Below are 13,909 nucleotides of genomic sequence, written 5' to 3'. Positions count from 1 at the left end.
TGATTGCTCCATTACACCTAGATTACGGATAATTGAAATATTATTATGTAAGGAGGGTTTCTTTTACGTAACTGTCAAAAGACTCATTCAATTACAAAACATACAGAATCAAATGGGCTGGATACTAAACAAACACACTCTTGAATATATCTACACACTACTTACCTACTATTATACAAATGAATCAGGAATTAAAGAATATCAAGTCAAAAAAAAATCTACAGGAATGTCATTTCTACATGCAGCAATTTAAAATACCTTTACAATGTCTGGAAGGCTGTAATTCAATGAAGCAGAATAACAGCACTTCAAGGAATATAAGGTGAATATATACATACATATATACACACACACATACACATATATACATATATACATATATACATATATACATATATACATATATATATATATATATATATATATATATATATATATATATATATATATATATATATACACACACACACACAGTGGTGTGAAAAACTATTTGCCCCCTTCCTGATTTCTTATTCTTTTGCATGTTTGTCACACAAAATGTTTCTGATCATCAAACACATTTAACCATTAGTCAAATATAACACAAGTAAACACAAAATGCAGTTTTTAAATGATGGTTTTATTATTTAGGGAGAAAAAATCCAAACCTACATGGCCCTATGTGAAAAGTAATTGCCCCTTGTTAAAAATAACCTAACTGTGGTGTATCACACCTGTATTCAATTTCGAAGCCACCCCAGGCCTGATTACTGCCACACCTGTTTCAATCAAGAAATCACTTAAATAGGAGCTGCCTGACACAGAGAAGTAGACCAAAAGCACCTCAAAAGCTAGACATCATGCCAAGATCCAAAGAAATTCAGGAACAAATGAGAACAGAAGTAATTGAGATCTATCTGTCTGATAAAGGTTATAAAGCCATTTCTAAAGCTTTGGGACTCCAGCGAACCACAGTGAGAGCCATTATCCACAAATGGCAAAAACATGGAACAGTGGTGAACCTTCCCAGGAGTGGCCGGCCGACCAAAATTACCTCAAGAGCGCAGAGACGACTCATCCGAGAGGTCACAAAGACCCCAGGACAACGTCTAAAGAACTGCAGGCCTCACTTGCCTCAATTAAGGTCAGTGTTCACGACTCCACCATAAGAAAGAGACTGGGCAAAAACGGCCTGCATGGCAGATTTCCTAGACGCAAACCACTGTTAAGCAAAAAGAACATTAGGGCTCATCTCAATTTTGCTAAGAAACATCTCAATGATTGCCAAGACTTTTGGGAAAATACCTTGTGGACTGATGAGACAAAAGTTGAACTTTTTGGAAGGCAAATGTCCGGTTACATCTAGCGTAAAAGGAACACAGCATTTCAGAAAAGAACATCATACCAACAGTAAAATATGGTGGTGGTAGTGTGATGGTCTGGGGTTGTTTTGCTGCTTCAGGACCTGGAAGGCTTGCTGTGATAGATGGAACCATGAATTCTACTGTCTACCAAAAATCCTGAAGGAGAATGTCCGCCATCTGTTCATCAACTCAAGCTGAAGCGATCTTGGGTGCTGCAACAGGACAATGACCCAAAACACACCAGCAAATCCACCCCTGAATGGCTGAAGAAAAACAAAATGAAGACTTTGGAGTGGCCAAGTCGAAGTCCTGACCTGAATCCAATTGAGATGCTATGGCATGACCTTAAAAAGGCAGTTCATGCTAGAAAACCCTCAAATAAAGCTGAATTACAACAATTCTGCAAAGATGAGTGGGCCAAATTTCCTCCAGAGCTGTAAAGACTCATTGCAAGTTATCAAAACGCTTGATTGCAGTCATTGCTGCTAAGGGTGGCCCAACCAGTTATTAGGTTCAGGGGCAATTACTTTTTCACACAGGGCCATGTAGGTTTGGATTTTTTCTCCCTAAATAATAAAACCATCATTTAAAAACTGCATTTTGTGTTTACTTGTGTTATATTTGACTAATGGTTAAATGTGTTTGATGATCAGAAACATTTTGTGTGACAAACATGCAAAAGAATAAGAAATCAGGAAGGGGGCAAATAGTTTTTCACACCACTGTATGTATGTATGTATGTATGTATATACACACACACACACACACACATATATACATATATATATATATATATATATATATATATATATATATATATATATATATATATATATATATATATATGTGTGTGTGTGTGTGTATATATATATATACTGCTCAAAAAAATTAAAGGAACACTTTGAAAACACATCAGATCTCAATGGGAAAAAGAAATCCTCCTGGATATCTGTACTGATATAGACTGGGTAATGTGTTAGGAACGAAAGGATGCCACATCGTTTGATGAAAATGATCAACCTACAGAGCCCTGAATACAAAGACACCCCAAAAATCAGAGTGATATATATATATATATATATATATATATATATATGTATGTATACACTGTGTGCACAATTATTAGGCAAGTGAGTATTTTGACCATATCATCATTTTTAATGCGTATATTCCAACTCCAAGCTGTATTAACTTGAATGCTTACTGGATTTAAGCACGTCAGGTGATGTGTATTTGTGTAATGAGGGAGGGTGTGGCCTAAGGAGATCAACACCCTATATCAAGGTGTGCAGAATTATTAGGCAGCTAGTTTTCCTCGGGCAAAATGGGCCAAAAAAGAGATTTAACTGACTCTGAAAAGTCAAAAATTATTAGAAGTCTTTCAGAGGGATGCAGCACTTTTGGAATTGCTAAGATATTGGTGTGTGATCACAGAACCATCAAACATTTTGTTGCAAATAGTCAACAGGGTCGCAAGAAACGTGTTGAGAACAAAAGAAGCAAATTAGCTGCCAAAGATTTGAGAAGAATCAAACGTGAAGCTACCAGGAACCCATTATCCTCCAGTACTTTCATATTCCAGAGCTGCAACCTACCTGGAGTGCCCAGAAGTACAAGGTGTTCAGTGCTCAAAGACATGGCCAAGGTAAGGAGGGCTGAAACCCAACCACCACTGAACAAGAAACATAAGTTGAAACGTCAAAACTGGGCCAAGAAATATCTGAAGACAGATTTTTTCAAAGGTTTTATGGACCGATGAGATGAGAGTGACTCTTGATGGACCAGATGGATGGACCTGTGGATCAGTAATGGGCACAGAGCTCCACTCCAACGTGGAGGTGGGGTACTGGTATGAGCTGGTATTTTTAAAGATGAGCTAGTTGGACCTTTTGCATTGAAGATGAACTCAAAATCAACTCCCAAACCTACTGCCAGTTTTTCAAGACACTTTCTTCAAACAGTGATACAGGAAAAGACCATGATTTTTATGCAGGCCAATGCTCCATCACTTGCATCGAAGTTCTCCACTGCGTGGCCAGCCAGTAAAGGCCTTAAAGATGAAGGAATAATGACATGGCTCCCCTTCCTCATCTGACCTAAACCCTATCGAGAACTTGTGGGCACTTCTTAAACGCTAGATTTACGGGGGAGAAAAACAATACACCTCTCTGAAGTGTGTCTGGGAGGCTGTAGTCACTGCTCCACAAAAAGCTGATCGTCAACAGATCAAGAAACTGACAGACTCCATGAATGGAAAGGCTTATGACTGTTATTGGAAAGAAGGGTGGCTATATTGGTCATTGATTGATTGATTTATTTTTTTGAAATGTCAGAGATGTTAATTTGTAAATTTTGAGGTGTTTGTTTATTATTCTCACTATAACAGATGAAAATAAACAAGTGAGATGGGAAAATTTTCATTTTTCCTTTAGTTGCATAATAAATCTGCACACTAATAGTTGCCTAATAATTGTGCGCACATATGTATTCCCCTGATGATGTTCACACTAACATTTCCGTTGTGAAACATTCAGGTTTATTAACATTTTGGATTGACTGATAGCACTGTGTTTGTTCCACTTGCCTAATAATTCTGCACTCCCTGTATATATATATATATATATATATATATATATATATATATATATATACTAGCAAAATACAGCCGCTAGCAGCAGCAAGTAAGTACTGCATTAAAATTTTTATTAGGAAGAAAATTAAACCTTTTTAAACTGAGGGAAAATATGCCAATAATTATTTGTTAAGGATCTCTTTGCATGCCATGTTGTCAGTTCGGCCCTCCGGTTGTAACATGACCAAGCTGTGCGCTGAGCTTACTCTTGAGCATGCAACGTACAGTTGGCCATGTGAACAGTAATCTTGTCTCAAATCTCACAGCTTGGATTGCTGCTGTCATAATCAGTTTGAGTTTCATGGTTTGTTTCAATTACGACAGTATTTGCAGGATTTGTTGTGTTGAAGTGACATTTGGCATCTGTCAAGCGTTGTAAGTACACAACCGGTTTCATCGATAAAATCACATCCAGCTTTTGAGAGTTTAAACATTCATAAACATCAAAGTGTCCACTACTGAAATCGTCAGCTGTGAATCTAAGATGTTTAAGAGGCACTGCCGGTTGTCGAAAGGTGTACAATATTTGGCCATTTCGGTACACTTGAAAGCGACAACCGAACAATTCAGCGGCAGTCATCAGCTCACATGCAGAACCATAGGTGAAGGGCTTAAGCATTTCATTCTTATAGTGCTCCTGTGTAGTATAATTATCTCCTGTACCGTCATCAGTCCACACCTTGAACCTGTCCCAGTCATTCAATACATAAGACAGAATGTTCCTCCGGATATCAAGAGTGAGCCTGATATGGCTGTGCAATATGTAACAAAGAGAATGGAAAAGGTAGGTGGTATCTCCGGGTATGGAAACCACTCGGTAAGTGACAGTTCTTTGATCAATAGTGATCATCTCGATAGGCATGGTAAAGGGGGTTGGAAGAATAAAAGAAATGGGTACCTGAGCAATGTAAAGTAAGTGAAAAATACCTATACAATAACTATAATTGTAATAAACAAACAATAAAACAGCGGAGAAGCCGTGGATTAAACAAATTAGGGCTGTAGTTATCAGTAGGGAGACGTGAATCCCGTGGCAAAGCAAGGAAGGGAATGTACAGACCGGAGCGACGGACGGTCTTATATAGGCAGGCAGCCAACAACGTGGGAGGCATTAGGATGGGGGACCCAACACCACCTCACACGGTGACCGAGGTGCAGGTTATGGACATATATATGTACGTAAGTAGGATTCAGTTAGCGCTGGGAACCCGTGTACCAAGTTTCTTGAAGATGGGCCCATAAGTAACAAAGACTGTTCAAAAGTTCAATATGGCGGCCGACAGTGGCATCATACCACCGAAATAAGTACGTACATTGGTTTCAGTTAGTGCAGGGAAGCCGCCTACCAAATTTTGAGAAGATGGGGCCATAAATAAGAAAGTTCATCATGGCGGGCGTTGTTGACCGTTATGACCCGTAAATTTGAAATGAAACCTGCTTAATTGTTGTAAGTAAGCTGTAAGGAATGAGCCTTCTACCTACACGGGAAGTTGGAGAATTAGTGACTTTGGAAACAGTGACAGTGACAGTGGTGTCATACCAACGAAATAAGTACGGACATCGGTTTCCATTAAAAGTTCAATATGCCAACAGTGGCATCATACCACCGAAATAAGTACCAAATTTCAGCCTTCTACCTACACAGGAAGTTGGAGAATTAGTGACGTTGGAAAGTTCAATATGCCAGCTGACAGTGGCGTCATACCACCGAAATAAGTATGTACATTGGTTTCGGTTAGCGTAGGGAAGCTGCCTACCAAATTTCGTGAAGATGGGGCCATGAATAAGAAAGTTCAATATGGCGGACGTTGTTGACCGTTATGACCATTACGCGTAGAATTTCGAAATGAAACCTGCTTAATTGTTGTAAGTAAGCTGTAAGGAATGAGCCTTCTACCTACACGGGAAGTTGGAGAATTAGTGACTTTGGAAACAGTGACAGTGACAGTGGTGTCATACCAACGAAATAAGTACGGACATCGGTTTCCATTAAAAGTTCAATATGGCGGCCAACAGTGGCATCATACCACCGAAATAAGTACCAAATTTCAGCCTTCTACCTACACAGGAAGTTGGAGAATTAGTGACGTTGGAAAGTTCAATATGCCAGCTGACAGTGGCGTCATACCACCGAAATAAGTATGTACATTGGTTTCGGTTAGCGTAGGGAAGCTGCCTACCAAATTTCGTGAAGATGGGGCCATGAATAAGAAAGTTCAATATGGCGGACGTTGTTGACCGTTATTACCGTTACGCATAGAATTTCGAAATGAAACCTGCTTAACTTTTGTAAGTAAGCTGTAAGGAATGGGCCTGCCAAATTTCAGCCTTCTACCTACATGGGAAGTTAGAGAAGTTGTGACGTTTGTAAAATTCAATATGGCGGCCGACACTGGTGTCATAGCACTGAAATAAGTACGTACATCGGTTTTAGTTAGCGCAGGGAAGCTACCTACCAAATTTCGTGAAGATGGGGTCAGCCTTCTACCTACACGGGAAGTTTGAAAATTGGTGACGTTGGAAAGTTCAATATGGCGGCCGACAGTGGCGTCCTACCATTGAAATAAGTAAGTACATCGGTTTCGGTTAGCGCAGGGAAGCCGCCTACCAAATTTCGTGAAGATGGGGTCATAAATAAGAAAGTTCAACATGGCGGACGTTGTCGACCGTTATCAACCATTATGACCGTTACGTGTAGAATTTCGAAATGAAACCTGCTTAACTTTTGTAAGTAAGCTGTAAGGAATAAGCCTGCCAAATTTCAGCCTTCTACCTACACGGGAAGTTGGAGAATTAGTGATGAGTCAGTGAGTGAGTGAGTGAGGGCTTTGCCTTTTTTATTATATATATATATATATATATATATATATATACACACACACATACATACATACATATGTATACAGTGGGTGCAGAAAGTATTCAGACCCTCTTCAATTTTTCACTTAGTTATATTGCAGCCATTTTCTAAAATCATGGAAAGATGCAACAAGTTTTTCACACCTGGATTTGGGGATCCTCTGCCATTCCTCCTTGCAGATCCTCTCCAGTTCTGTCAGGTTGGATGCGATATGTGTGGAGACAACCAGGCACTGCTCATCACTTGTCCAATACAGTCCCCACAGAGTGAAGCATGGCGGTGGCAGCATCATGCTGTGGGGGTGTTTTTCAGCTGCAGGGACAGGACGATAGGTTGCAATCGAGGGAAAGATGAATGCGGCCAAGTACAGGGATATCCTGGACAAAAACCATCTCCAGAATGCTAAGGACCTCAGACTGAACCGAAGGTTTACCTTCCAACAAGACAATGACCCTAAGCACACAGCAAAAATAACGAAGGAGTGGCTTCACAACTACTCTGTGACTGTTCTTGAATGGCCCAGCCAGAGCCCTGACTTAAACCCAATTGAGCATCTCTGGAGAGACCTAAAAATGGTTGTCCACCAACGTTTACCATCCAACCTGACAGAACTGGAGAGAATCTGCAAGGAGGAATGGCAGAGGATCCCCAAATCCAGGTGTGGAAAGCTTGTTGCATCTTTCCCAAGAAGACTCATGGCTGTATTAGCTCAAAAGGGTGCTTCTACTAAATACTGAGCAAAGGGTCTGAATACTTAGGACCATGTGATATTTCACTTTTTCTTTTCTAATAAATCTGCAACAATTTCAAAAATTCTTTTTTTTGTCTGTCAATATGGGGTGCTGTGTGTACATTAATGAGGGAAAAAATTAATTTAAATGATTTTAGAAAATGGCTGAAATATAACAAAGAGTGAAAAATTGAAGGGGGTCTGAATACTTTCCGTACCCACTGTGTGTGTGTGTGTGTGTGTGTGTGTGTGTGTGTGTGTGTGTGTGTGTGTGTGTGTGTGTGTGTGTGTGTGTGTGTATATATATATATATATATATATATATATAGTGCTCAGCATAAATGAGTACACCCCACTACATTTGTCAGAAAACCTTTAGTTTCCTTTAAGTATCAACATTTTCTATGAGATACTGTACTGTACAAAATACTCCCACAAATGTGGGCCATTGATTGCAAACAAGATTTGTTAATTTGCACACACAAAAAAGTGATTTTCCTAACAAATTCATTCAAGCCCATGTTGAAAAAATGAGTACACCCCAATTATAGTCTTAGGAGAAAAGCCACACTTAAGATTACAAAATTCTAATTAACAGGCATTCAACCACAGGTGAGTCTAATGATTCATTTCAGAGGTGTCCAGCAGACAGGCAACTATAAAAGGGCATTACTTAAAGAAAAGCCCTTCCCATTTCATGCTGTCAGCAATGGCTCCACATGGAAGAGAAATGTCAAAAAATCTGAGAAAGGAAATCATTACTTTACACAAAAAAGGTGAGGGCTACAAGAAGATCAGCAAAGTTTTACATATCAGTCAAAATACTGTAGCAAAAGTGATCCAAAAATGTAAGATAGATGGAAGTGCAACCATCTTACAGAGACGTCCAGGCCGTCCACGGAAGTTAACATCTCGACAGGAGCATCTTCTGATGAGAATGGTTGAAGAAAATCACCATGCAAGTTCACTGCAGTTAGCTAAAGCAGCAGAAAGCCAAACTGGAGTGACCAGTTCCCGTGACACTATACCGCGCACACTGCAGAGGAATGGCATGCATGGGTATCGTCCACGAAGGCTCTCCTAGGGCCCATGCTGAAAAAGATGAAGACTACTGGGACTCTATACTCTGGAGTGATGAGACAAAGATCACTGTTTTTGGAACTAATGGTTTCAAAACTGTATGACGTCATAAAGGTGAGGATTTCAAAGAAAAATGCATGGTGCCTACAGTGAAACATGGTGGTGGCAGTGTCCTTATGTGGGGCTGCATGAGTGCTGCTGGTGTTGGGGAGCTGCATTTCATTGATGGTATCATGAACTCAACAATGTACTGCTCTATACTGAAGGAGAAGATGCTGCCATCACTCTGTGCACTTGGTCGTGCACTTTTCCAACACAATGATGCAAAACACACATCTAAAGCTACTGTTGCATTTCTGAAGAAGAATAGTGTGAAGGTTATTGATGGCCAAGTATGTCTCCTGATCTGAACCCAATCGAACACCTGTGGGGAATTCTGAAGCGACAAGTTGATCATCACTCTCCATCTAGCATCCAGGCTCTAAAAGAGGTTATTCTTGAAGAATGGAAAAAGATAGATGTTGCAATATGTCCCCCAACTTGTTCATTCCATGCCTAGAAGACTTGGTGCTGTCCTTAAAAATCACGGTGGTCATACAAAATACTAGATGTAGTAGTTTTTGTTGCGGGGTGTATTCGTTTTTGCTACAACCAATTTGAGTAAAACTGAAGATTTTGTGATCTAAGTTATATTATTAACCTTGATTCCATGTTATGGAGTTAAACAAGTGTTCAATAAAACTCAGCCTTGTGAAAATTTTGGAAATTGTTCTTTTGTTCATTGAGCTATTGATTACATTCGTACTTTTTAAAGGGGGTGTACTCATTTATGCTGAGCATTGTATATATATATATATATATATCTGCCCAGGATTGGTTCCTGCCTTGTGCCCTGTGTTGGCTGGGATTGGCTCCAACAGACCCCCATGACCCTATTCGGATTCAGCGGGTTAGAAAATGGATGGATGGATGGATAAATAATGTAGACAGATAGTGTATATTATATTTTTGTCAACACTTCCTAGAAGACATACAAGTGCAAATTTCATTGTACCATTTACACATCACAATAAAACATGTCTTTTAATTCTGATTTTAGAGACAACAATAGTTTATCAACCAATAAACTTTGACTTATGCTTGCAATCTTCTGTGTAAGTTTATACAAGAGGTATAGTGCTGCAATCCACACAAAGTCTGAATATGGCAAAAAATATCTTTAACCATGCATAAAATTGATTTTTGTTTTACCCATACCAACAGATCACTCTGATTTTTTTTAATTTCTTGCTGAAAACTCAGGTTTTATCATTTTAAAGTCTATGTCATCCCAAAATAAAAAAAAAAAAACTTAGGCAATCATGTACAAGATTGTGTTATGTTCTATTCTGACATGTTCACATTAATTAAACTCAAACTGTGTGTAAACTGCATGATCATGGTGATTATTGTGACAGTTCATAACAAAAGCAGTCTGTATTTATTTCACTTCTAGGGATCAGTATGGCAATCTATGCAACAGGAAGTTTATTACATTCTGATATTAAAGAATGCCAATTCTAATTAGTTTAAAGGCTATACCACTATTTTAAAACTGCTTTTAGCATGAATACATTTTATACTGTGTTAGCGAATAAAAGCATAATTTTGTTCTCCTGAATAATAGAGGAACTTTTTATCTTTGAGAAGGATACAGTATATGGAAGTACCACAAAATTTCACTGGTATTTGTAAAAATTAGAACAGGTGTTGATATAAATAAACAGTTTGAAAATCATAGGCAGGCAGTCGGCGTTCTAGTAAGATGCTTTCACAACCATACCTGTAGGAGTAAAGGACCCAAGGAGTCCTTGTCAATGACTCCCTGACCAGTCGATGACACATCAGCTTTCTGTACATCATCATCATTTGATGCAGTCTTGCCTGTAACAGAAGCAACAAAGATTATATATTAGTATATATATATATATATATATATTAGTATATATATATATATATATATATATATATATATATCCATACAGTATATTAGTTATATATATATATATATATATATATATATAAAATAACTAACTATCTTAAATCAATATAAAACTGATTAGTTGCCATCAAGCAGATCTTCAGTTCTACAGTACTGAGTTAATTATATCAAACAAAGCTATGCAGACAGAGTATTCTGAAACAGTCCTAAATCACTGGACTGCAGTAAAAAGAAGGCAAAACTTTACATCAAGTGTCCATAATTACACTGTAACAACTATGTAATTACCTGTATAAGTACAGTGTAAACATGAGTTATTACTCCGTACTTACTGTGTAATACAAAGTAACGTTATACTTAATTACTCAGTTGTCATTGTTATTCCTCAGTTAATATAATAACAATAACACAATTTATCACTGATTCTAAATCAAATGTACTTACATAGTTACTTTGTATCTGTACTTTCAAAATGTAATAAAAACATTAGGGTATGTAACTACAACTATGTAACAGATGTTCCATGATGTGGGCAATTTTAATGGAAAATTGAAGTGATAACTGCATAGGTTTTTGATGATATTTCAAGATTTTTTTTAAATGGTGAAAACACCTTTGCAAAATGGTTAACGCTTTTTCCCCAAAATCTAGAGGGGCACCTTCGTGACATGTTTTGCTTAACCCATAAACCGCCACATACTTGGGGGTTAATGCACTCCTGGACGCCAAATACTTCTTAACTGTACTTTTTAAGTAAACGTCAAATTTTAAAGGAACACATTTTTTTTCATGCAAAGAGCATCACAATTACTGCAACACTGATCATTTTACACACTGAAATGAACTGAAAAAACTATAAAAAAAAACTACTGCAACAATCTAATATTATATGTTCAAGGTGCAACTAACGCCACTGATGAAATTCAGTAAATCACAGAGCCAACTGCACTTGAACTGGCTTGACGCAGTCACAAAGAGGTAAACGCTGATGACTGCAGGGTCATCTAGTGCAGCGGATAAATCCCAGTTTAAGGGTTATACAAGCATTTGTCACATTCTTGTAGTTGTGTTACAATATTTATTGTTGAATATTTTGGGCTATTATTATACCCATCCCTAACATAATACTACGAAACTTGCATCATTCAATCAAGGTACACAGGCCCTCAGAGTTCCAAGCATCACTGGGCACAAGGTAGGAAACAGCCCAGGATGGGGAGCCATTCCATTGCAAGGCCTAATGACAAACATACCAGCACTCACACTGTCACACATATGGCCACATAACCTAAGCTACATGTCCCTGGTATGTGGCAGTAAAACCCATGAAGAAGACATAGGCAGACATGGGTAGAACGTAGAAATTTTACACACATATCTCTAGACAGAATTCCATCCCAGGATAATCGATCTATGAGGCAAAAGCTTTAATCATTTTGCAAAGGTTTTTTCACCATTTAAAACAAATATTGAAATATCAACGAAAACCTATGCAGTTATCACTGCAATTCTCCATTAAAACTGCACAGACCATGGAACATTTGTTACATAGATGTAGTTACATACCCTAATTACATTTTGAATGTACAGATGCATTGTAACTAGGTAAGTACTCTTGTTTTTGGATCAGTGATAAATTGTTACATTGTAATTACATAAACTGTGAAATAATGTCAACTGAGTAATTAACTATAGCGCTACTTTGTATTAGACAGTAAGTACGGAGTAATAACTCATAGTTACACTGTACTTATATCATATATTACTGTCTATTAAACATTTAGACTTAATATTAACTTATTTTAAAGTAAGGATTAATCAAAAAAGGGGATAACACATACTTAAATTTAAAATGACAGTGTCCTATGAGTTTAAGCACAATAATGAGTTTATATGGTTTTCTATGTCTGGTTACACAAAAATAACCTAAGCAAAGACGGTAAGTTTGATGCCTGTAAATCAACATATAGAGGGATCTAGAAACTACGATGTTTACTAATGTAAAACATTATAGTTACTTTTACAAGAATATCCCAACTATTAGTATGTTTGGTAACATTTGAAATAATACATATCCATGTAAAAATCAGAGCCAGTACAGATCAACCAGGGGGGTATTTTCCCATACGTCGCTTAAATAATCCGAGATCAGATGCCTCATCTTGGATGAGTTAATGCCGGTGAAGCTCATCTGGGATAAGTCGGTTTTTCAAACACAGCCGTGTAGTAGATTAGTTCAGCTGGATCTATTATCCGAGATGAATGCACGTGCGCGAGTGCCGATTGAAAAACACATATTAAGTATATTGAGTCTAGAAAACATGATCAGCAAGTCTTTGACAGGCTGCAACAAAATGACGAAAGAACGGGTGCATTTTTTTTTCTTCACACAATGGGAGCAGGAGCTTTTTTTCGAAGGGTATGAAGAATTTCAAGATTTAATATGCACAAGAGGTAACACTGCAAAAGCAGACCAAACCAGAAAAGACAGATGGCAAAAAGAGGCAGACAAATTAAACGCTAAGAAGTGTGCATTGTACTTACTGAATGCAGTGTTTCATTTCCTATGTGTCAGATTAATTATTATTTAATATGTCATAATTCCAGATCAAACGTGAGCAGAAGGAGAACATGGGAACAGGTTAAAGTGAAGAACAAGAATATACTTCAAACTGGCAAATATTGGTATACTAGCAGAATACCCGCGTTTCGCAGCGGAGAAGTAGTGTGTTAAAGAAGTTATGAAAAAGAAAAGGAAAAATTTTAAAAATAGCGTAACATGATTGTTAATGTAATTGGTTTGTCATTGATATGAGTGTTGTTCTCATATCTATATATATATATATCTATATCTATATCTATATATCTATATCTATATATCTATATCTATATATCTATATCTATATATATATATAAAAATACAAGCGCTTGGCAGCGTGAGAAGTAAAAAGAAAAGGAAACATTTTAATAATAACGTAACATGATTGACAGTGTAATTGTTTTGTCATTGTCATGAGTGTTGCTGGTATATATATATATATATATATATATATATATATATATATATTTTATATACACATACACATACATGTGTACATATATACACACACACACACATATACTATGGGGTGCTAAACAGGCAAATACATTGATTTTGTGAATATATAAAGTTGGCGTCAGAATATGTAAATTTAAAACTTGAATATATAAAGTCAGCGTCGGTATACATAAAGTCAAAACTTTTTTCTGAATATATAAAGTCAGCGCAGGAATATATAAAGTC

The 13,909-nt window shown here is 37.4% G+C and overlaps 1 protein-coding gene across 7 annotated transcripts in view; it reads right to left on the bottom strand.

The window, feature by feature from the left end:
* ncoa3 (nuclear receptor coactivator 3) overlaps positions 1-13,909 on the bottom strand; it is a 273,711-nt gene that overhangs the window by 91,452 nt on the left and 168,350 nt on the right. For all 7 annotated transcript variants that reach the window (XM_039734693.1, XM_039734687.1, XM_039734686.1 and 4 more), the window contains one exon: positions 10,468-10,568. In XM_039734693.1, coding sequence (XP_039590627.1) covers positions 10,468-10,568 — 101 coding nt within the window. The remainder of the gene's footprint in view (positions 1-10,467; positions 10,569-13,909) is intronic.

Source organism: Polypterus senegalus, chromosome 14, assembly GCF_016835505.1.
Source record: "Polypterus senegalus isolate Bchr_013 chromosome 14, ASM1683550v1, whole genome shotgun sequence".
Taxonomy (NCBI): Eukaryota; Metazoa; Chordata; class Cladistia; order Polypteriformes; family Polypteridae; genus Polypterus; species Polypterus senegalus.
This window is presented reverse-complemented; position numbering and strand designations above follow the sequence as displayed.